Below are 23,859 nucleotides of genomic sequence, written 5' to 3'. Positions count from 1 at the left end.
CAATTGCTCTGTTCCAACCTAGATTTTCTGCCCGGATCCTGTGAATTTGCTGCATATCAGAAGCAAGTATCGAACCCTCCTAATCAGCAACAGCAATGATGCAGGTCTGCTTGCGATTTATCTTGCAGTTTTGTTGCTTACCTCGAACACTCACAGCCCAGGCTAAATGATAAAGTCTCCACCCGAGGAACCAAATGGACCGATGCGGAAACCAAGCTTCTTGTCGAAATCTGGAAACAAGGAGCAGCAACAGGTGCTGTACTCCGCGACCTAGTCAGAGAAGCGAACAAGAATGGCTCATTGAAGCAGGTGAGGGCGAAAACTTGGCGCTTCAGTTTCTGGCCGCTTTGCTGACTTGTCTTCGGCCAGGACTTCAGAGCATGCGAACAGAAGATCGTGAGGCTGAGGGATGCTGGATGGGACATTCCTTTCATCCGCAGAAACCGCAAGGTGAGGCGAAGTAGACTACACCTCAGAGGCGGCTACTTACACTGTCCGAACCTTAGGTCCGGCATAACATGAAAGAGTTCATCGCTGTTGTGGAATCAGCGCACGATTATAGCAATATCAACCTGTCGCCGACTTCTTCGAGCTCTCCTACCCTCTTAGACGCCCAACAACTTGTATGGGGTGGAGCGAACGAGGTATGATGATATGCCCAGCGCTCGGTTTGATGGGAGTCTGAAACTCTGTGTCAGATTCTGTATTACAGCGGAAATCAGCTTCAAAACATCTCAAACAGATACGAGAAAGAGAATTCATCCGTCATCCCTGAGAAGTCCTACGGCCTGCGACGAGAGGTGGACTCATGCAGCATTAGAATGAACATCGCTTTCCTCATCTCAAACTCCACGGTACGTGCGGCTTCTCCTGATCAATGGGCAAGTCTAACCTGGTACTTGGCAATAGGCTGATGAGAAATGGTTCTAAGACATCTCAATTCTTTCCTCACCTTCACGGTTCAGCACACAGTCTCCTCCCAGGCAATCAATCAATTATTCGTCAAGGCTCACATTTGTAAAACATACCACGCACATCATGTAAAACACTGAAATCTTTGAATGAATACATACAAACTCATCATTTCGCTTTTCGCCGCTCTTTCAATCATTCCCTAACGAGTCCGATGCTGAGTTTAAACTTCAAGAGTCACGTACACCCGCCGTCCGGCACGGTGGCGGCGCCGGGTGCCGCACTCACAGGCTCAGGTGGCGCACTGCGGCCCAGTGGGGCCGGAGCCTCGGAGTGCCGCCGGGCGGCCCTCTGAGCGGCGGCTTTGACTTGACTGAGTCACAACGGGCCGGGCCTCGCCGTGCCAGACTGACTCACCGACCGGCGTACTGAGTCATCCCGCTGCGCGTCCTGGCGGCCGATCACGTGACATCGGATGCCGGGCTCAGTGCCAGTACGGTAAGACTGTTGCGCCGCCGCGCCCGGCGGAGGACCCGGCTGATTGGGCCTGGCTGAGGACCGTGCCGAGCTGTCTCCTGTCCGAGACTCGGGAGCCGTGGCCTGTCGCGGCCGGTGCCGGTGCCGGGCCGGCCGGGCCGGGCCGCCAGCGGCCGCACCGTCTCAACTCTCCTCACTGGTCAGGCTCACAGTGACCGATTGTCCTCGTACTGATGATCTTTAACTTAACTTTGAGTAAAGTAAAAAGCTCGTTTCCGAAGTTCAGGTGTTCTTGAGATTGATGGTTGTATTTCATTTGAAATTGAATGGAATCGTTTTGACATATACACTGAAATATCTCTCAGTAAAATCAAATCTATAGCATGCATATTATGGAGGCGATGGAATTTTATCAACAAAATCTGACTTTTTGAACGTGTTCGAACTGTGCCGGTCAATTTTTAAAATAAACCTCCTCGCATCTTTTGATCGCCAATCCATGCACCCACCCACCCTACCCTCCTCTTCCCCACACAATTCGATCGTAAAAAAAATTATCCATGTTTTATCGATAAAATGCAGGGTCCAAATCACTGGGTAGGGTGCTAGTTTCATATCACCCCCACCCTTCTTTATCCTTATTTTGTCGTGGAGAAACACCGGTTGTCTTGTACTCATATCACAAAGAACCCCTACTAGACAAAAAAAGCCAGGACCTACCATATCCCGCTAAAAGCGACAGCCCATAGAAATCAGTACCCCTGCATTTCAGCAGAAAACTACCGGTACTTTATTTCTAATATCTTTACCCCACCCCTTCAAACAGCCACTCCCGACAATTTCCCCCATTTCTTCATGTCCCTGCCCAATCGATCGGCGCGGATGATGCCGGAGAACGCCTCTTCCTCCCTCTCAGACAACCTCCTCTCCTCCCTGTTGCACCAGTCTAGCGATTCCTCTTCCTCCCTCCCTCGCCCTCTTGACGACTCGCTCGCAAGATACCTGATGAACGCGCTGGGCAGCACCTACATGTTTCAGCAGCCACCCACCACCTTGGTCGCAGCACCGGCACGAGATCTCCTTGCAATTGCAAGACCAACTCCCATACGACCCTCGGCAAACGACTCAGCAAGCCTCGGGCTAGAGTCTTTGAAAAGGAAACATCAGCAACCCGACCCTTTAGAGGAGCACTGTGTTGAAGAACAGCATCCTGGAACAAAGTACATCAAGATCGAACCACCCAGTGTCATCCCCACCCGGGAGCAAGCTCCACAGGTCTCTGAAGCCAAAGCAGAGATCCTCTCGCATCCCCAGAAAGCCATGCAAGACGTCAAACCAGCTCTCACCGCAGTGGTGGAGCAAGGGCAATCTACAACGAGGAGAAATCGCAGGACCAAGAAACAAATAGAGCTTGCTCGGATGCAGGAGGTATGCGTGAGAGGTAGAGCAGGAGCGAGAAGCGAGAGAAAGGGGGAGAGAGAGAGCGGGTGTAACATGAGACTGAGAGAGACCGTTGTTACAGTTCCAGCAAAAGCTTTCCAAGTTGTCGTTGGACGAGATTGCCAGGGTGAAACGAGAGAGTGAATGTCGGCAGCTACTGACATGGAGATGGTTGATAGTTGTGCCCTGTGGTGAAGCGCATACAGCTGGACTTGCAGCAGATCCTCAAGAGTCTACTTACTGAGCGAGGTGAGTTAAAGTGCATCGGGGAAGTCGACGAGCTTTTGGAGTTGTGGCTCTGACGCTGCTGTTTCAGGAGAGTTGGCGATTTGCGAGGTGATTGACTTTCTGCGTCGGAAGAGTATCGGGCAAATACTGATGACTTTGATTGAAGGCAAGAGCGCATGCGCTATTCAGCCTACAAAAGGTATGTGATGACTCATGGGTTGAACACCTGTGTTCTCATTCGTGACGCGTTCCTTGCAGTTTGAACCTCAATATGGTGTTGCTGAAAGCGACAGCGAAGACCAGGGAGCCGACGGAATGTAGAGTCGAAGTGAAGTATGCCACAATAGTATTCAACTGCCAGGATGCCTCTGGCTCTGCGGGCATGTTATGCGGCGGGGCATGTTTAACGGCGCGGCCAGCTCAGGCAAGCCACTGGGCCAAATTTCCTTCAGCTTGCAAATATGTTATCATGATGGAGCCATTGAAACTGAAAATAACACCTTAGCCTCTGAATCTAGTATCCGATAGTCACCCGAACTTCCGTCGGAAGTTCGGCCCTCAACCGTTCAACAGGGCCGCCGCAGTGCCACGGTGAGGCCCCGGCTCCGACTGCCGCAGTGTCACAGCGGCCAGTCGTGATCGGACTGACGAGTCACCGACCGGTTCACGACCGTCGGTGCGCGCCGGCGCACTGTGGCCGGGCGCGGCGGCACTGGGCCGCCGCCGGTAACTTGCCCGTTCGGCGGGCGGCGGCGAGTCTGAGTCGCCGCCGTAGCCGCCGCCGGTGAACTTCCGAACACAAGGCGTCCGCGCGGCGGCCCGGGCAGCCTTTCCTGGCACTTCTCAGTGTGGCACAGGCCGGGCCGCCGCCGCGCATCATTGATTGATGCGGCCCTGCCGCACACTCGCCAGCTCCGAGGCTGAAGAGAGAAGACAGCGAGAACTAACCCTCATGGTGCCGATTGCTGTCCCCCAAACTTAACTGATACCTTTACTCACCTTGATCATCGATCACCCCTACCCCTTCTTTGGGAAGCAAAAGAAGGTCATAGAGGGGGTCAGGTTGTGGATTTGCGCGAAGAGCCATGGCAGACCTGAAATATGGTAAGTGGTTGGATGAAGATGGGGAGGAGGGGAAGCGGACGAGATGGCAGACATTGAAATGAAGGAGAGAGGGAGAGAGAGCAAGAGTTGATGTGGAGGAGGACGGGGGGAGAGGGAAGTGATTATCAAGAAATGAGATGCAATGGGAAGCAACACAGACAAGGAAGCAAGAATGATTGATTAGTACAGAGAGGGGGGCAGCCTATGTTGAGCGAGAGAGATCGAATTACGACGTGAGGGAAATGGTGTCTGAGAACAGAAAAGATCATATCATAGTTGGCGGCATTCATTGAAGCAGTCCGATATCCATCAATCTTGACATAGCTTGAGGGGCGAATGCCTTTCTCTAGTCTGAAGAGACCATGTGTGAGGACGCAGCTGACATTTGTTGCTTCAGGATCAGCCAAGGTTCCTCGTTTGGATCGGAAGGGAGGAGCTATGTTGGTAGTTCGCACGGCTATCGTATCCATGGCCGCTGTGACCATCGCGGCTCTTCTCATGATTAGCACCTGGTCATCCAGAGTTCCTTCAGTCCTTCAGTCTTCTTCGGATGTTGCCAAGGACTTGATGAAGGCAGATCAGGATTTAGCGAAAGCCAAGATGCTATCCAACCCCATGGGAAAGCGCAGGTTTCACAAGCTCGGATTCGTGTCTGGAGACAGGAACGGCAATCATCACGTATACAATGATCTGGGATATGGCGAGCATCGAAGAGAGAACTGGGTCGAACGCCACTATGATGATGGCTACTGGGTATGTTGAAGAGCGTTCGAACGACTGGACACTAATCTTGCTCACCACAGATCGATCCTCGAACAGGAAAGCAACAGTACATCTGTGATGATGTCGACGATCCCGAGAGGTATCGCCCGCTCCCCACAGACAACGATGGTTTCGACAGGAAATGGTTCTTCGATTGGGTGCAGACTGGAACCCACAGACGAGAGTATATCGACGATCCCTGGTGTGACGACCAGTACTACGGCTATCACTTTCCAGTCCACTACCATGACGACCGTGAAGTCTATTCCAACGGCTACGGCAAACACTTTGGTGAGCACTATGGCTTCGGTCCTCAGGACCACTACGGTGAATTTTTCCATGGGCTCAGCCCAGGGTACGATTGGGTGGAGGAGCACGGGTCTGAGAACGCGAATGACCAGCTTCTGGGTTACGCGTACCCTGACGAGAAGAATCATGTCATCGGCGATGAGGGCTCGGCACGGTACCGCCCACTGCACTACATGGACTGGGACAGCGATGGCACGCGGGCGATCAACACGGCAAATTCCTATGGAGAGGAGGATTTCCTGAGCGACGCTTCTGCAAAGCGCACCAGAAACAGCGGGTTGTCGAAGCAGCTGCTTGCGGCTCTGCATTTTACTAGGGGAAGGGCACAGATGGCAAGGAAGAACGCCGATGCCAACAAGTTTCACAGGTTGGAACATGAGATCCACAATGATGAGGCGAAGATCGCAGCATTGGAAGCGGGGAAAGCTCACAGACTAGCCAGGAAGTCTTCCATTCATGCCGCTCCCAAGCAGGTCAGGCATCAGGAGCATCATGCGAAGAATCCTCTGGACATGGCCGTGGACGATGTGGAGTCGCTCGTCTCCGGTAAACCTGTGAGCCTTCCCTCCCATCAGAAGACAAGAGCGACCCACCCTCAGCAGCGCCATGCTGCCACGCAGAGTCAAGTTACTGCTCCCAAGTTGAGCAAGAAAGAATTCGAGATCCGGGTAGCCGACCAGGTGGCGAGGGACGCGCTCAAGACCAAGGACGTACAGTCGAGGATCAAGCTCCTGGGGGCGGCCAAGGCTCAGTACGAGGAGGCTGTTCAGGTTGGTCCCTCTAGTCTTAAGGGGCTCAAATTGACTTGATGGCAGCAGGGGGGAACAAGTAAAGCTTCCCGCTCCATCAAGGAGAGTCGCTCACATGCAGTGAACCCCGTCGTTGCGGCCGAGAAGCTCAGTGCTGTGCAGGAGGATCTAAAGAAGGTGAGGCTTGACCATGGAGACTCTTTGAAGATGTGTTGGAGTTTGACACAGGTTCCAATCAGGTGGCTGCGAGCATTCAGAGGCAGGTGGAGAAGAAGGTGAAGAGCGCTGAGGACGTGAAGCAGGCTGTTGACAAATATCTCAAGCCTTTGGCTTAATAAAAGTCTAATGTATCATCGATTATGTATCATCGACTATTACTTACACCGGACACCGTCAGTGTAACTCAATCCTATCTCGGTGGCCTAACACATTGGCCTCAGTCCGGGTGGCCCACCCACTGATCGGACCCGGGCGGCCCGGCCGCAACTTGCCAGAAGGCCCCGGTCACTGAGGCGCTCCGGCCCGTTTAGTTCAGTGCTTCAAGTTTGGTTGGGTAGTCGAAGTTTTCGGGGAGTTGTTGGGAAAATGGCGGGAGAAACGAGAGGAGCGGGAGGAGGGCGAGTATGAGAGAAGGAGGAGGGCGAATATGAGAGAGGAAGGAGGGCGAATATGAGAGAAGAAGGAGGGCGAATATGAGAGAAGAAGGAGGGCGAATATGAGAGAGGAAGGGTTGAAGAGAGAGATGAGACGCGGGGACAGATGAAGGTTGACACTCATTCAAGACCATGAGTCATCTCGTCAACAAGAACGTTTACAGCTGGTCCGCCGCAGACGTCCATGATTGGTTGCTCTCCCTCCGAACCGAGAGTGGGTCCCCGAAGCTCCCCAAGCACATCCCAGCATTGTTTCGCAATGTTGGCGTCAATGGAGAGCGGTTGATGAGCCTCGATGCCTCCACCGGAAGCAGTTTGTTAAAGAGCCATCCTTACGAGATCGCAAGGTTGGACGTTCGGCTCACCATCCTCCACGCCATCAGGGAGTTGAAGAAAGCATGGAACTTACAATCTCGTGCGTATGTGGGAGGAGCTCCCTCGATCAAAGCACCAGGGAAAGGAGGGATGGACATCACGTTGAATTTTCGCAGAGGAATGGAAGAATACATCTCTTCCACGAGCCCCTGGAAAGCAGAAGCCTTTGCCCCAGATGGCTGGGTTGATCCTGGAGAGGCGTCTCGTGGTGCTCCCACTGCTTCCTTGCAGCTCGAGTTCATCTATGGATGCAACCAGGCGAAACAGCAAGGGAACCTGAACATCAACGTTGTTGGGGAACTGATCTATGCCATTTCGTCGGTTGTAGTTGTCCTCAACAAGGAGACACGCACACAGAGGTTCTTTCGGAAACATTCGAAGAAAATAACTTGCTTCAATATTGACCACCAATTGGTCAGAGTTGTTTCATGCAGCGTCGGACAGAAAAATCAGATCTTTGTATGGGACTCTCAGAACATGATGCAACTCGGATCGCTAGAAGTGACTGGAGAAAAGGTTTCATCCGTCGAGAAGTATTACTTTGTTTCTACGCAGTTTTCTCCTCGCGACGACATGGTCGTTGCCATTGATTGCAGCTGGGACATCTTCGTGTGGAAGTGGGAGGAAGGAGCTCTGGTTGCCAAAGCAAGCAGCGGGAAAAGTGTGATCTTTGAGCTGAAGTTCAACCCCTTCATCAGCAAGAATGATCCTCCCATGTTTGCGACAGTCGGTGGCTCTTGTGTGAGGTAAGCTGAGACTTGAGGGTGGAGAGAGTGGTGGACATAGAATATTTAGTCGATGTGCCAGACATGTCTGTATAAATGTCAGTGATTGTCATCATGACGAAATGTATGTGTCATCAGCTTGTCGTGTCGAAATTACAATGGCCTGGTATGTCAACATTAATTGGTGTTGACAGGTTCTGGACGGTTGCAGAAAAGGAGTTGACCAGCAGGTATGGAGTTGTCGGAGATGTTGGGACCCTCCAGACGGCATGCAGCGTCGCGTTCTTGGATCGGGCTCATGCGGTCAGCGGCATGCAAGATGGAAGCATCTACCTGTGGAAAACTTCAGCTGTTATTCACAACTTGACGGGAGCACACTCAAAGCCAATCATGCAGTTGGTATGCCGAGAGGATTTGATTTACAGTGGCAGTAGAGATGGAGTTGTTCGCCTGTGGACTTTCTCGCTGGCACAGAAAGGTGCAGGGCGAGAATTTCTGACTCTTGTGGGGTCCATCAACTGCCGAGAAATGATGCAAAAGATTCACTTGAAGCAAGAGACGGAAAAATTGCCTTCTCCTGCAAGCCCTCAGGTGCATTTTCCAACGAATACTGAAGGATCAAAAGGATTACACGCTAGGCCGGTGAGCATCTCTTCACTTGTCGTTCGCCTTTCAGAGGAATCCCTGTTTGCCACCATCACTGTTGGCCTCGACTCGAACGAAGTTTATCAGGTGAGAAGCCTTCTAATGTGGACCAGCCTTTGTATTTCCCTTGCCTTACTTGCATGCTGAAACATGCGAATCCTTCTGATGGAAAACAACCTCTCGGTCGGCTAACATGCAACTTGCAGGTCAGCTTGCACAAAGGAGGGTCGGTGATGGCGGACTGTGAATGCGTCATCTCCGCACATGTTAACACGCCTATTGCCGTCTGTATCCATCCTTCAAGACCAATATTCGCAACAAGTGGATCAGATGGGACTTTGAGGTTGTGGGACCTCGAGACCAAGAGGATCATCAATCGACATGTCGTGTGCAGGATTGGTGGTGCCCCAGCTGACATTCAGCATACTGCTAGCTGTCTTGACATCTCCCCTGGTGAAAATGAACATCTCTGTGCAGGCCTAACCAATGGAATTCTCAAGATCTTTGGGTTTTCAGCTTCCGGTCTACAAGAGCTTTTTACTTTGAGAGAGCTCGGATCGTCTGACGTACGAGTTGTAAAATACAGCAGTGATGGCTTGAAATTGGCAGTTGCGAACAGCGAGAATCTGATTGAAATATACTCTAAGCAAGATTTTTCAAATTACGTCTTCAGCACAAGAAAGCAGTTGGTTGTCTCGGGGCATGTAACGAACATTGATTGGAGCAGATGTTCGAGCTTTCTTCAGATTTCTACTTCCAATTTCGAACTGGTTTTCCTTGAAGTTGATCAATGTAAAGTCGTTGGAAGCAAGACTTCTGTCAGAAATTCTGACTGGGATACACAGCATTGCCCGATAGGCTGGCCCATGGTAGGATTGTACTCCAGAGAGATTCAAGACCACCACATCACATCTGTTGACAGAAGCTTCGATGATCTAATTCTTGCTGGTTGCAACACGAATAAGATCATCATGTCATCTTATCCCAGTTTAGAAAACACTGACATGAAAGTATTTGACACGTACTCGACTTCAGTTCACATGCTTAGATGTGCCGGAAGTCGAAGCTCACACCTTGAGCTGAGAGAGAAAGATTCTGTTGTTGCTGTGATGGCTGAAGAATTCTGCGTGGCTCAATTCCAGTTGCTTCGATCGCAAAAACAGGATTCTAGCAATCAGGAAAAGCTTTCTGTGTCTAAGGGTGTTCTCGGCGCCGAGCTCCAAAGTTTGATGGAAAAATGTCAGATGTATCCTGAAGACGTGTTGCCTTCCAGAGGCATTACTGACTTCGAAGAAGCGAACAACGATCTTCCAACGATCAACAGTGGGCAAGTGAATGAGAACGAATGGATGAAAGACAAAGATCTGTCTGTCACTTTTATTCATGGTTATCGAGGTTTTGATTGTCGAAAGAATGTTTTTTGCGTTGAGAAAGGCTGTATTGTTTATTTCTCGGGCAAGCTGTGCGTCGTCTACAACCTTGACAAGGAGAAACAGCTAATATACACACAACACAAGAGGGACGTCCACTGCATATCGGTGGTAGAGACCAAACATCGGATCAAGGAGAGGGATGACTACATCACTGCCGACCGTGATCATCACATGTTGGTAGCTTCAGGTGAATCAGGAAGTGAAGGTGCAGTCCACGTCTGGCGGACTCTCGATGCTCATCGATTCTCTCTTCTGCAACATGATCACAGCGTGTCCAGGTTGTCCTTCTGCATGAAAAGATACCTCCTCACATTAGGTGGACATGTAGCAGACGACACCGTCAGCATGTGGGATTGGGTGCGGATGGAAAGGATTGCCGTTGCTAGGGTTAAAGATGGGGCCCCGTGTTGGGAACTTGCAGCGAATCCTTTCTACGACGAGGGAGAGGAAGGGAGTGACATGGAGGTCATCTGTGGAGCTTCTTGCGGGATGGCGGACGTTTCCTTTTGGAGTTTGAAGCTTGTGAGGCAGGAGACGAAGGTGGAAGCCAGTCTGACAGAGCAGAAGGGGAAGATCAGACACAAAGCAGATGGTGAAGATCCAGTCTTTGCGACTTGTGCAGTGTTTGTGAACAGGAAAGTGATGGTGACGGGGATGAGCGACGGCGATGTTCTGGTGTGGTATGGGCTTAAGACGAACAACAGGATCAGGCGGTTACATGCTGGAGGTGTGTTCGAGGTCAGCCTGCAGGAGAATATCATCTACACTGGCGGAAAGGATGGGATGATCAAGACATGGGATGTAAACACGCTGATGGTCAGTACCGCCAGTCCAGAGAGCAATGTTCCGTATACCCGCGGTGAGACAAATGGAAGCTGTCTGAGGATTATTTGTCCAGTGATACGAGACGACGGTTTGCACCTTGTCCTTGGGTTTTCCAACAATGAATTGATCGATCTGGAGATGAGCAGGTTTGGGATCATCAAGCTTATCACATGCAGCCACACGCAGATCGTTCAACCTTCTGAAGTCTCTCAGAACTGGAAGTTCACCCTCATGGATCCAACGGATCATGATCTCGAACGATTGCAAGATCTGGCAGCTCAGTCGACTTTCATTATTTATTCCAACCGCTCAAAGATTGATCCAGACATCGGCAGGCAGAACCAGGGCTCTGCTCCTCGTGCTTGGCATGAGTTCACGTCGTCTTCGACAGATCGCAAGGTGAAAGGGTTTCTTCAGATTGCTCAAGGAATAGAGATCGACAAGCTGAAGAGCTTCCTGCCCAATGCCAATTTTGAAGTCTCAAGAGAATCGCCAATCCTCTCTGCCTCCGACATCAGCTTACAGTGTGGACCCTACGACAAACTCTTTCAATCAGGTCATTTGCAATCAATCCGCAAACCTGATTCCTACGACTTGTACAGACTATTCGGCTTCCCTCACACAGTGTTGGTCGTCCATCCGTCAGACTTACAATGTGTCACGGCTGGAAGTGATCGAGCTGTGATGCGATGGGATCTTCGCTCAAGAAGTAAGAAACCTCTGATAGCTAGGAAAATGTTGAACGAGTATGTCATCTGTGCTGACTGGGCACCTGAAGGAATGCATATTGCTCTCGGAACGATGCAAGGAAATGTTTTGCTTGTTGATTCAGCTTCTCTCAATATCATTCAAGAACTTCGGACGAATCTGAATTTTGTCACTTCAGTGAGATTTAGTCCCAACAATCAATTTGCTGCCTTCGGGGTAGTGAGGATGGAGCATGCCGATTGCAAAAAAATCACGAAGATCATCACTGGAGGAATCTTCACCTCCCTTTCAACACATGGTTCTCTGTCGGAGGAAACTACTCACCTGCCTTCTGTTGTTACCGCTGGTTATATTACCAATATTGATTGGTCAACGGGTGGCATGTACCTTCGAACTAAGACGGTATCAAGTGAAGTGATTCATTGGAGTTGTAACCCACCTCAAATCCTCATGCCTTCTGTTGAAGGTCTTGACCTATCTCAGCCAGACAGCGTGGGAACAGACAGTCGATCCCTCTGGGAAGGCTTCAAGACATGGTTAGATGATCCCTCTAGTCGCTCTGGCTGGTCGAGCATGTCATCGGAGCCTTATGAACAGAATCTTGTCGAAGAAGTCTTTCATGGGAAGGCAACTGTGACCGCCCAGTCTGATCCCAACCTGAAGATATCCTTGCTCGGAGACGAGAAGGGTCACATCTTTCTCTGCCCATCCTTAGATGTGAAACAGACAGATAAATCACGCATCATGGCTACTAGTCCGTCTCATGCGGGTAAAGTCGGGTCTGTTGTCTTCACGAGTGAGGCAATAGCATCAGATGAAATGATATTGAGCATTGGTCATCATGACCTGACTATGTATTGTTGGAAGATTGTTCTAGATGCTGAAGCCTTTATGGCGCTAAAGACTTCAGCTGTCACAAAGATCCAAGCGCTGTACAGAGGTTTCCGTGTTCGCAAGCGAATTGCAGAGGAACGAAGAAGAGCCGAAGAGGAGAGATTAGCGCAGTTGAAGCTTTTGGAGGAGCAACGAGCACAGGAAGAAAAAATGGCTTTCGAACGAATGCTCAGCATGTTCACAAAGAACAAACAACAAAAATCAAGCCTGGATGGAATGAAGAGTCAAATTGTGAAGAATCTTACAGATCAGACTCTTTCTCTCTCCAACCTGCTGCAAAACGAGGGCTTATACATGCGGGAGTCATTCCTCCAGGATCTGCATGATCTCTTGCAGAATCAAAGGAATGCAGTCGAGTTGTTGCAGGAGCGAAAGTTCTTCGAGGTCGAGTTTTCTGTGACTTGTCAGGATCCTAGTTTCTGTTACTCAGAAGTCATGCATGAGAAATTTAAACGGCATGTAGCGTCAGTCACTTCAAGGGATCTCTCAAGAGTCTTCTATGAAATCGTCGACCTCCGAGCACGTTGGATTGTGGTCAAGCTAAGGATTATCTGCAACGATCGAGATGATGCAGAGCATCTAATCAACCAGTTGTCTGAAAATGGTGATGCTCTCCTTTTAGGCGACGGGTTTCCACCACTTGAACTGAAAGATTCTCCAGCACTGATCGATCACACGCATGAGAAGTTCATCAACAGGAAGATGACATTGCATATCCTCTCCGCAATTGATCTTGTTGTTCCGAACGAGAAAGCTGAAATGTCCTTCCTTATTAAGACTGGAGCAGATTTGCTCAAAGGAGACAAGGCGAAAGTCAACTCTGGAAAGGCGATTTGGGAAAAGCGATTCATGATCGACCTAAACAAGGCATTCTTTGATGCAGGTTTGAATTTCTCGTTTTTCATCTATTCGTCGAATGCCGAAAGCTCGGCATTTGGCAATGCAGATTTTCGTTCCAATGAAATATCGAAAGCCTTGGAAATTCTTGGAAATCATGGAAACAAACCCGAAGTGGTGACTTGCGAAATCCGAGATTTGAAAGATGAGCAGACTTTAGGGGAAGTGCAGATGAAATTTGAAATTCTGGAGGACAAACAATTCTCCTCTTTGGTCATTACAATTATTTCGGTTGTGAATCTTCCAAAGATGGACACTTTCGGGAAATGCGATGCATTTTGCTCAATTGCATGGCAGGGAAAAACATACAAAACACGTGTGATACCAAACAGCTACGAAGCGAAATGGGGTGAACAATTCCAATTACCTCTGGGCACGAACAAAGATTTGCCACAAGACTTGTTGCTCGAGATATTTGACGACAACAAGATCGGTAAGGCCCAACACGTAGGACAACTTTGCATCGGAAAGGACGAGCTCGGAAACTTGACAAAGGGCCAGCAGGAAAATATTCAGGAGATCGAAAGGCAAATAGTCGACAAGAGTGGTGCACCAGTTCAAGGCCATAACAAAGAAAAGACTCTCTTGAAGCTAAAACTAGCTAAGCAAGTGACACAGAAAGGCAAAGGCCAACATCAAGGTGCTTCAGGAAGACTTATCTTACACTTGCTGCGCGCTCAGCACCTGCCGAAGATGGACACGATGGGGACTTGCGACGCGTACTGCGTGATCAACTACAGCGGGGAGGAGCGGAAGTCGTCGGTGAAGAAGAACACGTACTCGCCAGACTGGGGAGAGCGACTAGACTTCGAGGTAGAGGGAGGAGGGGAGGTCAAGGAGATGACGGTAGACGTATGGGACTACAACATCATTGGCTCGAACGACAAGGTAGGGAGCGTGAGGATCAGTGCGGCAGAGCTACGGGCGTGCTTGAGGTCAGGCGAAGGAAGGCGCTTCGAGATCAAGGACGAGAACAACAAGGCGGTGGTAGGGCACGACAAGCAGAAGGCGGAGATCTCGCTGCGTTTCGAGAAGGAAGGGGAGCTAGAGATCGAGCCACAGGCAGGGGACGAGGAGGCGATCGCAGCCTTGACGAGACGGGCGAGGCTGGAGGTTGTGGTAGAGTCAGCGCGGCATCTGCCGAAGATGGACACGATGGGGACTTGCGACGCGTACTGCGTGATCAACTACAGCGGGGAGGAGCGGAAGTCGTCGGTGAAGAAGAACACGTACTCGCCAGACTGGGGAGAGCGACTAGACTTCGAGGTAGAGGGAGGAGGGGAGGTCAAGGAGATGACGGTGGACGTGTGGGACTACGACATGGTCGGGTCGAACGACAAGGTAGGGAGCGTGAGGATCAGTGCGGCAGAGCTACGGGCGTGCTTGAGGTCAGGCGAAGCAAGGCGCTTCGAGATCAAGGACGAGAACAACAAGGCGGTGGTAGGGCACGACAAGCAGAAGGCGGAGATCTCGCTGCGTTTCGAGAAGGAAGGGGAGCTAGAGATCGAGCCACAGGCAGGGGACGAGGAGGCGATCGCAGCCTTGACGAGACGGGCGAGGCTGGAGGTTGTGGTAGAGTCAGCGCGGCATCTGCCGAAGATGGACACGATGGGGACTTGCGACGCGTACTGCGTGATCAACTACAGCGGGGAGGAGCGGAAGTCGTCGGTGAAGAAGAACACGTACTCGCCAGACTGGGGAGAGCGACTAGACTTCGAGGTAGAGGGAGGAGGGGAGGTCAAGGAGATGACGGTAGACGTATGGGACTACGACATGGTCGGGTCGAACGACAAGGTAGGGAGCGTGAGGATCAGTGCGGCAGAGCTACGGGCGTGCTTGAGGTCAGGCGAAGCAAGGCGCTTCGAGATCAAGGACGAGAACAACAAGGCGGTGGTAGGGCACGACAAGCAGAAGGCGGAGATCTCGCTGCGTTTCGAGAAGGAAGGGGAGCTAGAGATCGAGCCACAGGCAGGGGACGAGGAGGCGATCGCAGCCTTGACGAGACGGGCGAGGCTGGAGGTTGTGGTAGAGTCAGCGCGGCATCTGCCGAAGATGGACACGATGGGGACTTGCGACGCGTACTGCGTGATCAACTACAGCGGGGAGGAGCGGAAGTCGTCGGTGAAGAAGAACACGTACTCGCCAGACTGGGGAGAGCGACTAGACTTCGAGGTAGAGGGAGGAGGGGAGGTCAAGGAGATGACGGTAGACGTATGGGACTACGACATGGTCGGGTCGAACGACAAGGTAGGGAGCGTGAGGATCAGTGCGGCAGAGCTACGGGCGTGCTTGAGGTCAGGCGAAGCAAGGCGCTTCGAGATCAAGGACGAGAACAACAAGGCGGTGGTAGGGCACGACAAGCAGAAGGCGGAGATCTCGCTGCGTTTCGAGAAGGGAGGGGGAGCTAGAGATCGAGGAGCAGGCAGGGGACGAGGAGGCGATCGCAGTCTTTGACGAGACGGGCGAGGCTGGAGGTTGTGGTAGAGTCAGCGCGGCATCTGCCGAAGATGGACACGATGGGGACTTGCGACGCGTACTGCGTGATCAACTACAGCGGGGAGGAGCGGAAGTCGTCGGTGAAGAAGAACACGTACTCGCCAGACTGGGGAGAGCGACTAGACTTCGAGGTAGAGGGAGGAGGGGAGGTCAAGGAGATGACGGTAGACGTATGGGACTACGACATGGTCGGGTCGAACGACAAGGTAGGGAGCGTGAGGATCAGTGCGGCAGAGCTACGGGCGTGCTTGAGGTCAGGCGAAGCAAGGCGCTTCGAGATCAAGGACGAGAACAACAAGGCGGTGGTAGGGCACGACAAGCAGAAGGCGGAGATCTCGCTGCGTTTCGAGAAGGAAGGGGAGCTAGAGATCGAGCCACAGGCAGGGGACGAGGAGGCGATCGCAGCCTTGACGAGACGGGCGAGGCTGGAGGTTGTGGTAGAGTCAGCGCGGCATCTGCCGAAGATGGACACGATGGGGACTTGCGACGCGTACTGCGTGATCAACTACAGCGGGGAGGAGCGGAAGTCGTCGGTGAAGAAGAACACGTACTCGCCAGACTGGGGAGAGCGACTAGACTTCGAGGTAGAGGGAGGAGGGGAGGTCAAGGAGATGACGGTAGACGTATGGGACTACGACATGGTCGGGTCGAACGACAAGGTAGGGAGCGTGAGGATCAGTGCGGCAGAGCTACGGGCGTGCTTGAGGTCAGGCGAAGCAAGGCGCTTCGAGATCAAGGACGAGAACAACAAGGCGGTGGTAGGGCACGACAAGCAGAAGGCGGAGATCTCGCTGCGTTTCGAGAAGGAAGGGGAGCTAGAGATCGAGCCACAGGCAGGGGACGAGGAGGCGATCGCAGCCTTGACGAGACGGGCGAGGCTGGAGGTTGTGGTAGAGTCAGCGCGGCATCTGCCGAAGATGGACACGATGGGGACTTGCGACGCGTACTGCGTGATCAACTACAGCGGGGAGGAGCGGAAGTCGTCGGTGAAGAAGAACACGTACTCGCCAGACTGGGGAGAGCGACTAGACTTCGAGGTAGAGGGAGGAGGGGAGGTCAAGGAGATGGTAGCAGAGGTTTGGGACTACAACATCATTGGCTCGAACGACAAGGTAGGGAGCGTGAGGATCAGCGCCGACTTTTTGCAAGGACTGTATGACAGAGGGAATGGAACTTCTGAGACCAAGGATTTCCAGTTGTATAAGAAGGAGAAGCTCGTACTTGGGAAAGACAAACAGGAAACTATCCTTACTTTGACTTTCAGGATTATTGGATGATGTGATTTACATAATTACAAGCGAAACAATAATAGATGAGCGATTCTATCTTACATGTAGGGACTGATCGCTAGATCTGTTAGCAAGCAAAATGTTTCCGAGAGGCTCAACTGATCCACTCGCAGTTCTTGGGTGCTGTCAAAGATTGCTTTGACACATGTTCAGTTCCCCACCATCGTCATCGCATTTGATACCTGCGTATAGTACCCGCAGTTTCTTGTCTCGATGGTACTGGACACAGGCAGTTCTCCTTGAAGACACTTGCAGAGCCAGTCAGGTCACGGCAGCCAAGAGGCGTCAGCTCACGTGGGAACCCACGGCAATATGTCGCCATGCATGCACACAGGGCTCGGATGAGATGTCCCTACCATGACCCATCACTATCTCCCTCTCTATCCCCTCTTCCCTTCCATAGTTACGTCACCATCGCCTCCACTTCCTCCCTTCCCCTTCCATGGTGACGTCACCATAGTCCTACGTATCCCTTCCAAGGTAGCACCTGACACACGCCCCTTGAAAGTTGACGATGTAAGGGACCTTGGAGGACAGGGCGTGAGCTACGTAAGAGAAAGTGCTCATCTGCCAGGCTGTCAACGGTACCGTACAGTCCGAGGGAGACACGACCTGAGTAGTGATGATGACGTCACACAGGGAAAGGAGCACAAGATCGACCAGTGCAGAGCGCTGGCGGCGCGTCAGGCCTGCCTGCTCCCCCTCTCAGCTAGTCAACCTGTCCTTCAAGATTGCTGCGGGTGATGGGGCCCTGCCGCAAAGCCGTCAGAAGGAATTTCTCAGCTCTCGGCGAGACCTCTCGGATCACGAGCTGGTCGCCGAGGTTGCGGTAGGCTTCTTGTCGGATGGAAGGGTTGTCGGTGACAAGCATCACCTGGTAGGAGCTGGTGAAGGGAGGGAGTGTAGGAGGGTCGACGCCGCACAGCAGGGATCAGTTCGTCCTCCCCGTAGCTCGTCGCCCCCCCGGCCAAACTTGCGCATTTCCTGGGCAAGTGGGATGATCAACTAAGGTGAACGTTCAAGGGGAGCAAGAGAGGAGAGAGACGGTGGGGAAGTGGGAGAAAGAGAGGAAGGAGAAGAATATAGAAAGGTAAAGGGGGAGGATTGGTGGAGGAGAAGGATGAAGAGGGCACGATGGAGAACAAGGGGCTGAGGAGGAGCAGACTGACCAGTACGAGTTAAGAAAATGACCGTGATGGTCTACGAGCGAGTAGGGCTCGATGTACCCAGGATGACCCAGCGTGTGAGTTCGTACGTGGATGCCTGCTGGGATGGTTACGTCTCCTCTTCCTCCTAGCAGGTGAACTAGACCGACTGACCGACGACCAGCCAGGTTTGCCTCGTAGAATTCAGTGACCTGCTCCGGGAACAGTCAAGGTGTGTCTTGCGAGTCATCAGAGTCGTCAGCATGACCTCCCGGTCGATCTCCGGGCGCAGTTGGAACAGGAAGCTTGATATGATGCCAAACATCTTGTCGCCAAAGAGCCTTTGCAACCTGGATACCCACAGTGAAAGGTGGGATGGAGCAGCAAACAAGGATGGATACTCCAAGGCGTAGTAATCGTTGTTGATCAGCAGCCCAGCAAAGTACTGATCACTCTCCAGGAACACGAACTGCTCGCTGAGAGAAACGTCTTGACTTTGTCATGCAAGAGCTGGACTCACCTGAATCGAGATGAGAGGTCGTCGCATAGCATCATGTCCTGGTATCAAGTCGTCAGCTCCCTAGGTCCTGCTCTGGGTTGACTCACCTGAACACCTGTGTACATGAAGTACTGCGAGTTCAAGAAGACGTGTCGAGATCCGAACAAGTGAAAAATCTGTGAGTAGTTTGTTGAGGTGACTGTGAGGAAGTCAGGGTGAGAGAAACAAGATTGCGAATGTTGTGCAAACACTGACATCTTGGAAAATCCAAAAACTCCTCCATCAAGAACCCATCATGAAGGAAGATCTACAGGAAGTCAGTCAGGCCATGGCGGTTCGGCAGGACGAAACTCACTCTATCAGTCAGATATGCCGCGAGAAACGCTGAGACAAGAGACTGGAACATGTTTCCCATCCCGCTGTCAACCAAGATGAGACACTGGCGCAGTGACTACAAGGAGGCTTCAGGGCTGCCTGGTAGGGAAGTGACGAGCTATGAGGAACTTGGCGTTGCGAAGTTTCTCCTCGTCCTCCCAGACGCTGCGAGACAGGATGAGACCAGGAGACCAGCCGCATGGACGTGCCTGTTCGTCCTCTCGACGTACTCCTGCAGCTTCTGAAACGCTGGTGCCGCGTGACCTCCCTGCGCCCACCAGTGAGGTCGGGAAGGGGAAGGGAGCAGCAGTCATGCCTGAGCAGAGCAGGTCTTGCTGTAGCATCGCTGAACATCGTCTGGCCTCTGCTGACGTGGCGTGACGAGGTGATGGAGGATACGAGGGTGGGCGGAGTCTTTCGGGGGGATATAGAAAATCATCTCGTTCTGACAGCAAGCAGCAGGTCAGGCAAGGGGGCGGCGAGCAGCCTGGCACACAGCACCTGATCTGCATCAAGCCTTATCGTGATGTTGAACTGAAACACTTGAGGAGCTTCCTGGTCTCTCCTCATGAAGTAGACAGCAATCTCATTCGACCCTTCCTTGAAATCTCCGCACGACGTCTGCCCGCAAGTTAGGCTGTGGCTCAAACTCTGCTCAAACTCCTCAGCAAACCTCGATCAAGCTGCTGGCAGGGATGTCGTAGAGATGCCTCCCGTTGATCCCCAACCCCAGCTTCGCCTCTGCTCTCGCCATCATCCCTCTATACCTCGCACCCTCCTCCTCAAACCTGGTATCTCAACCTCCTCCTCTGACATCCGGATCAAGATCGGCACCTGCCGTCCTCGTCATGGCAGGGGAGAGGAGGAGAGGAGGAGAGACGGGGAGGGAGGAGAAGAGCTCTCGAGGTCTCGGCGAGAGGATCTCTATCGCCCCAGCTGCTTCCCAGCACGCCATGACGACCATGAGCGCTATCGCTGCCATCGACAGGAGCCCTGGGAGCCTGGTGGAACAAACTTTCAAACTTTCAAACTTTCAAACTTTCAAACTTTCAAACTTTCAAACTCAATCTTTCAAACTCAATCTTTCAAGCCGGCTCCGCCCAGCGCCGCCGGGGGCTTCAAGTTCGGAAGAGTCGTTAGTTGAGCTTCCGAGCCGCGGACTCCGGCCGCGCAGAGCCTCGGATCCGCCTGCTGAGCTGTCTTGTCTCTTCTCATCGTATGGCCTGTGCGACAGCGTGAAGTCAGTGTCCGTGGCAAGGGAGTCCAATCACTGTCAGGAGAGTGGTCGGCGGACCCGGGTATCATCATAGTATCAGTACGGTCCGACCGGCCCCGCGGGTCCGATCGGTGGCAACAGTTAGTTTGATGGAAAGTTTGGGTTTGAAAGTTTGGGTTTGAAAGTTTGGGTTTGAAAGTTTGGGTTTGAAAGTTTGAATCTTCACGCCTCAGCTTTTGAAATCACACGCTTGTTTGAAAGCATGGTGCGAGCTATGTGACGGGATGGAGAGGAGGAGGGGAAGACACAATTCAGCAGAGAGAGAAGATGGAGAGTGACGGACAGTATGCCGAACTTGATCAAGAAGATGGAGAGTGACGGACAGTATGCCGAACTTGATCAAGACGCTGATTGATCATCGAAAAAGAGCTAGTTGAATGCTTGTCGTGTGAGGCGAGGAGTGAACAAGATGAGATGTGCTTTGCTTTCGTTCATCCTGGTCGCCTCCTTCTTTCAGTCATGGTCGGATTCAGCATCTGTGATGCAGCAGAGGACAGGACTGCATCCTTCCTGGAAGGTACGCCACTCGTCCGCGCTCTATCGATCCCTCCTAATTGAAAGCAAGCAGCTTCCCGCAGTCCAACCAGTTAACATGGACGTGAAACTACAGACAGATCCCAACTATTCAAACATGTCTGCCAAGGAGGACAAGTCTCTGCAAAGGTTCGAGCTGACTTCAAGGTGTACAGATGCCATGGGGATGTCAGTGCGTTGATGGAATGAAACTTGACTTTCAGGTCGTCATCGTCTGTAACGGGGACGGAAACGACATCTAGCGGAAGGTATTCTTAGAAGAGGGAGGGAGGGCTGAAAAGAAGATTTGAAAGATAAAATAATCTGATCAGTTTCATTCAACAGGCCCATGCACGAGGCCGATACCAACAGGCCAAACGTTGAGAACAATGTTAGGTGCTGCAATTGTTCTGAAAGGTTCTCGTTTGCACTCCAACGATCTCTTTCTGAACACACAACATGATTAGCGTGGAGAGCTTGCGGCTACGGGTTGCAGAGTTGACCAGACGTACATGTTGAGGAGAGTGGAGAAAGAAAATGACAACATTGCAGAGAGTGAGGATGTGAGGCAAGATATGGAGCGATTTGTTGGTATGCAGGTATACACTGAGACAGAAACGAGATGAAGAATAATGCATGATGGAATCAGATCCGAGCAAAGTGGTTGTCAAGGCTGTACAAGAGAGCTTTGAAACAGTTGGCCATGCACATGTATCAGGTTTTGCAAACTCTGTGCTCTGAAGACGAAGTGATTTTGGTTGCTATCAGTCAGAAGAACATAAGAGGAGCAAGAAAGCAGAGGAAATCGCGTCCTCCTCCGCAAGGCTGGGACATTTCACCAGTGAGGAAGCGAGGTGGGTTGCTCGGGCTGAGATTTCGGTCAGTCGCAAAGGACCACAAGAACGGGCTGAAGGAGGTTTGGGTAGAAGGGACAGACTTTATCAGATTGAAGGTCAGCGACAAGTTGAGAAGAAGACAGTGACTGAGTTTTCATTCAGAGTGAACAACAAGCTCTAGAGCTTGAGTTTGCAAAGATCGACAGGTCATGATGTGTTCAACTCGTCTTCTTCTCCTCCTCCTCCTCCTTCTCCTCCTTCTCTTCGTTTGCTTCTACTGCTCAAGAAATTACAGGAGACTGCAAAAAACTTTGATGAGGTTGAAGAAATCGTCATCGCAAGTCAACTCACGGAGGCACTTCTTGAGTCTCAAAGACATGCAATGACATGTCTTCACTCCAGAAAGATCGACATGCTGCACTCGGAGGAAATTCTGAAGGTTAGGATGAGATTGCTGCAGGAGCAGATCAAGAAGTTGCAGTCAAAGAGGCAAGAGATTCATTCTTGTGATTGCTCCAAGTACATGTTGACTTGTACTGCAGATCGGAACTAGACAGGCAGTGCAGAGTGAGATTAGAAGTATGATGAAAGAAAGAAAGACTGACAATATTGAAAACAGATCCATGTCAGGGAGTTGAGAAGACAATCATGTGAAAGGTTGAGCAGATTCATCGGAAACAGTTGTAACCTCAACCCTTACATCCTGCACAAGTGATGAAATGTTCTTGTTGCCTATCGAGACCTTGCTGAATGCTTTTCAACAGGCGATATGTACTGCTCGGCCTCCTGGGACGTGGAGGATTCAGGCAAGGACATGGAAATGATGATGATGATGATGATGATGATGAGGATGGACTGAATGGGGAAGAGAGAGGAAGGGAGGAGGAGGAGGAGGAGCAGCAGCAGCAGCAGCAGCAGCAGCAGCAGCAGCAGCAGCAGGCAGCAGCAGCAGCAGCAGCAGCAGCCGCAGCCGCAGCAGCAGCAGCAGCAGCAGCAGCAGCAGCAGTAGCAGCAGCAGCAGCAGCAGTAGCAGCAGCAGCAGCAGCAGCAGCAGCAGCAGCAGCATGCAGCAGTTCGGGGAGGGTGTGCGAGGGGCTGAGACTTAGCAGGTGAGGCTCTTCGACGTGTTTGAGATCGACAAGAACTCTTTCTGCACAGTGCTGGAGATGTGCCACGGTGAGAGAGGCACTGAAGATGTCTTCATTGTTGACATCTTCACTGAAGATGTCTTCATTGTTGACATCTTCACTGAAGATGTCTTCATTGTTGACATGATATCTTCACTGAAGATGTCTTCATGGTTGACATGATCTTCACTGAAGATGTCTTCATTGTTGACATGATATCTTCACTGAAGATGTCAAGACACCTCCATTGTTGACATGATATCATTCATTGTTGGACATGATATCATTCACTGAAGATATGCTCTTCATTGTGAGATGTAGTCACATGCGTTGCAGGAGACCTCGAGACTCATCTGAACAGATGCGGGCCGCTCTGTGAAGAAGAATGTCGGACAATCATGAGACAGGTGGGAGATGAGAAGTGAAGCTCCATGTTGGACTTGTTGTTGAAGTGTTGTGAGACATGTTTCATTGTTGTGGTTGACTTGTCTGCTCCGATGGATATGATGAGTTTCTGCTTCTCATCTGATAGTTATTCAGGTTCTGTCTGGTCTTGCTTACCTTGACAGTCTCAAGTAATTACTATCCTCCTCCCTCCTCTTTCTCCTGCTTCATATTCTCCTCCCTTCTTCTCCTCCTCCCTTCTCCCTCTTATTGCTCTTCCTCCTTCATATTCTCCTCCCTCCTCCTCCTCCTTCGAATCTCCTTCTCCTTCTCCTTCTCCTTCTCCTCTTCTTCCTCCCTCCCCCTCCTTCTTCTCCCCCTCCTCCTTTGTATCTCCTTCTCCTTCTCCTCCTTCTCCTTCTCCTTCTTCTCCTTCTCCTACTTCATATTCTCCTCCTCCATCACAATCGTTTCCATCATCTTTGTTTCTGTCAGGCAACGGATCATTCATTACGATATCAAACCAGCAAACATCATGTTCAACCGCAACGGGGAGGTGAATCAAATCTCCTCCTCCTCCAATATCTCTCCCTCCTCCCTTCCTCCTTCCCTCCTTTCCCTCCCTCCCTTCCCTTCTCTCCCTCCCTCCCTCCCTCCCTCTGACCTTACATGCTTCAAGATTCTGCTCTCAGACTTTGGACTCTCTAAGGTGGTTGGGGAAGGTGAGGGCAGAATTTCCATCATCCTATTCGCTTTCACACTACATCTCCTCCTCCTCCTCTT

General features: G+C 51.5%; 8 protein-coding genes across 8 annotated transcripts; 6 read left to right on the top strand and 2 right to left on the bottom strand.

The window, feature by feature from the left end:
* Positions 1–95: 95 nt before the first annotated feature.
* On the top strand, positions 96–1,057 carry GUITHDRAFT_166660 (hypothetical protein; the record flags this gene model as incomplete). The annotated part of the gene is made up of 6 exons (XM_005819563.1): positions 96–104; positions 157–309; positions 370–450; positions 507–644; positions 699–854; positions 910–1,057. The coding sequence occupies 6 exons, from the start codon at positions 96–98 to the stop codon at positions 928–930; spliced, it is 558 nt and encodes a 185-aa protein (XP_005819620.1). The 3' UTR covers positions 931–1,057.
* A 1,187-nt stretch (positions 1,058–2,244) lies between these two features.
* On the top strand, positions 2,245–3,378 carry GUITHDRAFT_148493 (hypothetical protein; the record flags this gene model as incomplete). The annotated part of the gene is made up of 6 exons (XM_005819562.1): positions 2,245–2,817; positions 2,912–2,956; positions 3,009–3,078; positions 3,146–3,165; positions 3,224–3,256; positions 3,316–3,378. 6 exons carry the CDS (start codon positions 2,245–2,247, stop codon positions 3,376–3,378), a joined length of 804 nt encoding a protein of 267 aa, XP_005819619.1.
* Positions 3,379–4,133: 755 nt separating this feature from the next.
* On the top strand, positions 4,134–6,337 carry GUITHDRAFT_156271 (hypothetical protein). Its single transcript, XM_005819561.1, has 5 exons — positions 4,134–4,161; positions 4,559–4,914; positions 4,965–6,002; positions 6,051–6,158; positions 6,221–6,337. The coding sequence occupies exons 1-5, from the start codon at positions 4,143–4,145 to the stop codon at positions 6,314–6,316; spliced, it is 1,617 nt and encodes a 538-aa protein (XP_005819618.1). The 5' UTR covers positions 4,134–4,142; the 3' UTR covers positions 6,317–6,337.
* An 882-nt stretch (positions 6,338–7,219) lies between these two features.
* Positions 7,220–9,365, top strand: GUITHDRAFT_57728 (hypothetical protein; the record flags this gene model as incomplete). The annotated part of the gene is made up of 3 exons (XM_005819560.1): positions 7,220–7,755; positions 7,929–8,175; positions 8,472–9,365. Coding segments are annotated over 3 exons (1,677 nt in total), but the record flags the coding sequence as incomplete, so codon positions are not given.
* A 6,689-nt stretch (positions 9,366–16,054) lies between these two features.
* Positions 16,055–16,324, top strand: GUITHDRAFT_58474 (hypothetical protein; the record flags this gene model as incomplete). Its single annotated transcript, XM_005819559.1, has 1 exon — positions 16,055–16,324. A coding segment is annotated over one exon (270 nt), but the record flags the coding sequence as incomplete, so codon positions are not given.
* Positions 16,325–17,630: 1,306 nt separating this feature from the next.
* GUITHDRAFT_121192 (hypothetical protein) lies at positions 17,631–18,971 on the bottom strand (the record flags this gene model as incomplete). Its single annotated transcript, XM_005819558.1, has 11 exons — positions 17,631–17,672; positions 17,718–17,795; positions 17,845–17,905; positions 18,148–18,184; positions 18,233–18,278; positions 18,335–18,416; positions 18,468–18,542; positions 18,587–18,624; positions 18,673–18,764; positions 18,821–18,872; positions 18,921–18,971. 11 exons carry the CDS (start codon positions 18,969–18,971, stop codon positions 17,631–17,633), a joined length of 654 nt encoding a protein of 217 aa, XP_005819615.1.
* Positions 18,972–19,250: 279 nt separating this feature from the next.
* On the bottom strand, positions 19,251–19,922 carry GUITHDRAFT_121191 (hypothetical protein; the record flags this gene model as incomplete). The annotated part of the gene is made up of 4 exons (XM_005819557.1): positions 19,251–19,385; positions 19,442–19,561; positions 19,614–19,681; positions 19,742–19,922. 4 exons carry the CDS (start codon positions 19,920–19,922, stop codon positions 19,251–19,253), a joined length of 504 nt encoding a protein of 167 aa, XP_005819614.1.
* Positions 19,923–20,847: 925 nt separating this feature from the next.
* GUITHDRAFT_148490 (hypothetical protein) lies at positions 20,848–23,271 on the top strand (the record flags this gene model as incomplete). The annotated part of the gene is made up of 13 exons (XM_005819556.1): positions 20,848–20,897; positions 20,954–20,998; positions 21,075–21,120; positions 21,197–21,328; positions 21,448–21,583; positions 21,614–21,681; positions 21,728–21,771; positions 21,968–22,004; positions 22,026–22,084; positions 22,108–22,132; positions 22,675–22,741; positions 23,029–23,099; positions 23,233–23,271. The coding sequence occupies 13 exons, from the start codon at positions 20,848–20,850 to the stop codon at positions 23,269–23,271; spliced, it is 819 nt and encodes a 272-aa protein (XP_005819613.1).
* Between the last annotated feature and the right edge of the window lie 588 nt (positions 23,272–23,859).

Source organism: Guillardia theta (assembly GCF_000315625.1).
Source record: "Guillardia theta CCMP2712 unplaced genomic scaffold GUITHscaffold_217, whole genome shotgun sequence".
Taxonomy (NCBI): domain Eukaryota; class Cryptophyceae; order Pyrenomonadales; family Geminigeraceae; genus Guillardia; species Guillardia theta.
Note: the sequence above shows the minus strand (reverse complement) of the source record. Positions and strands in the feature narration are given on the sequence as shown.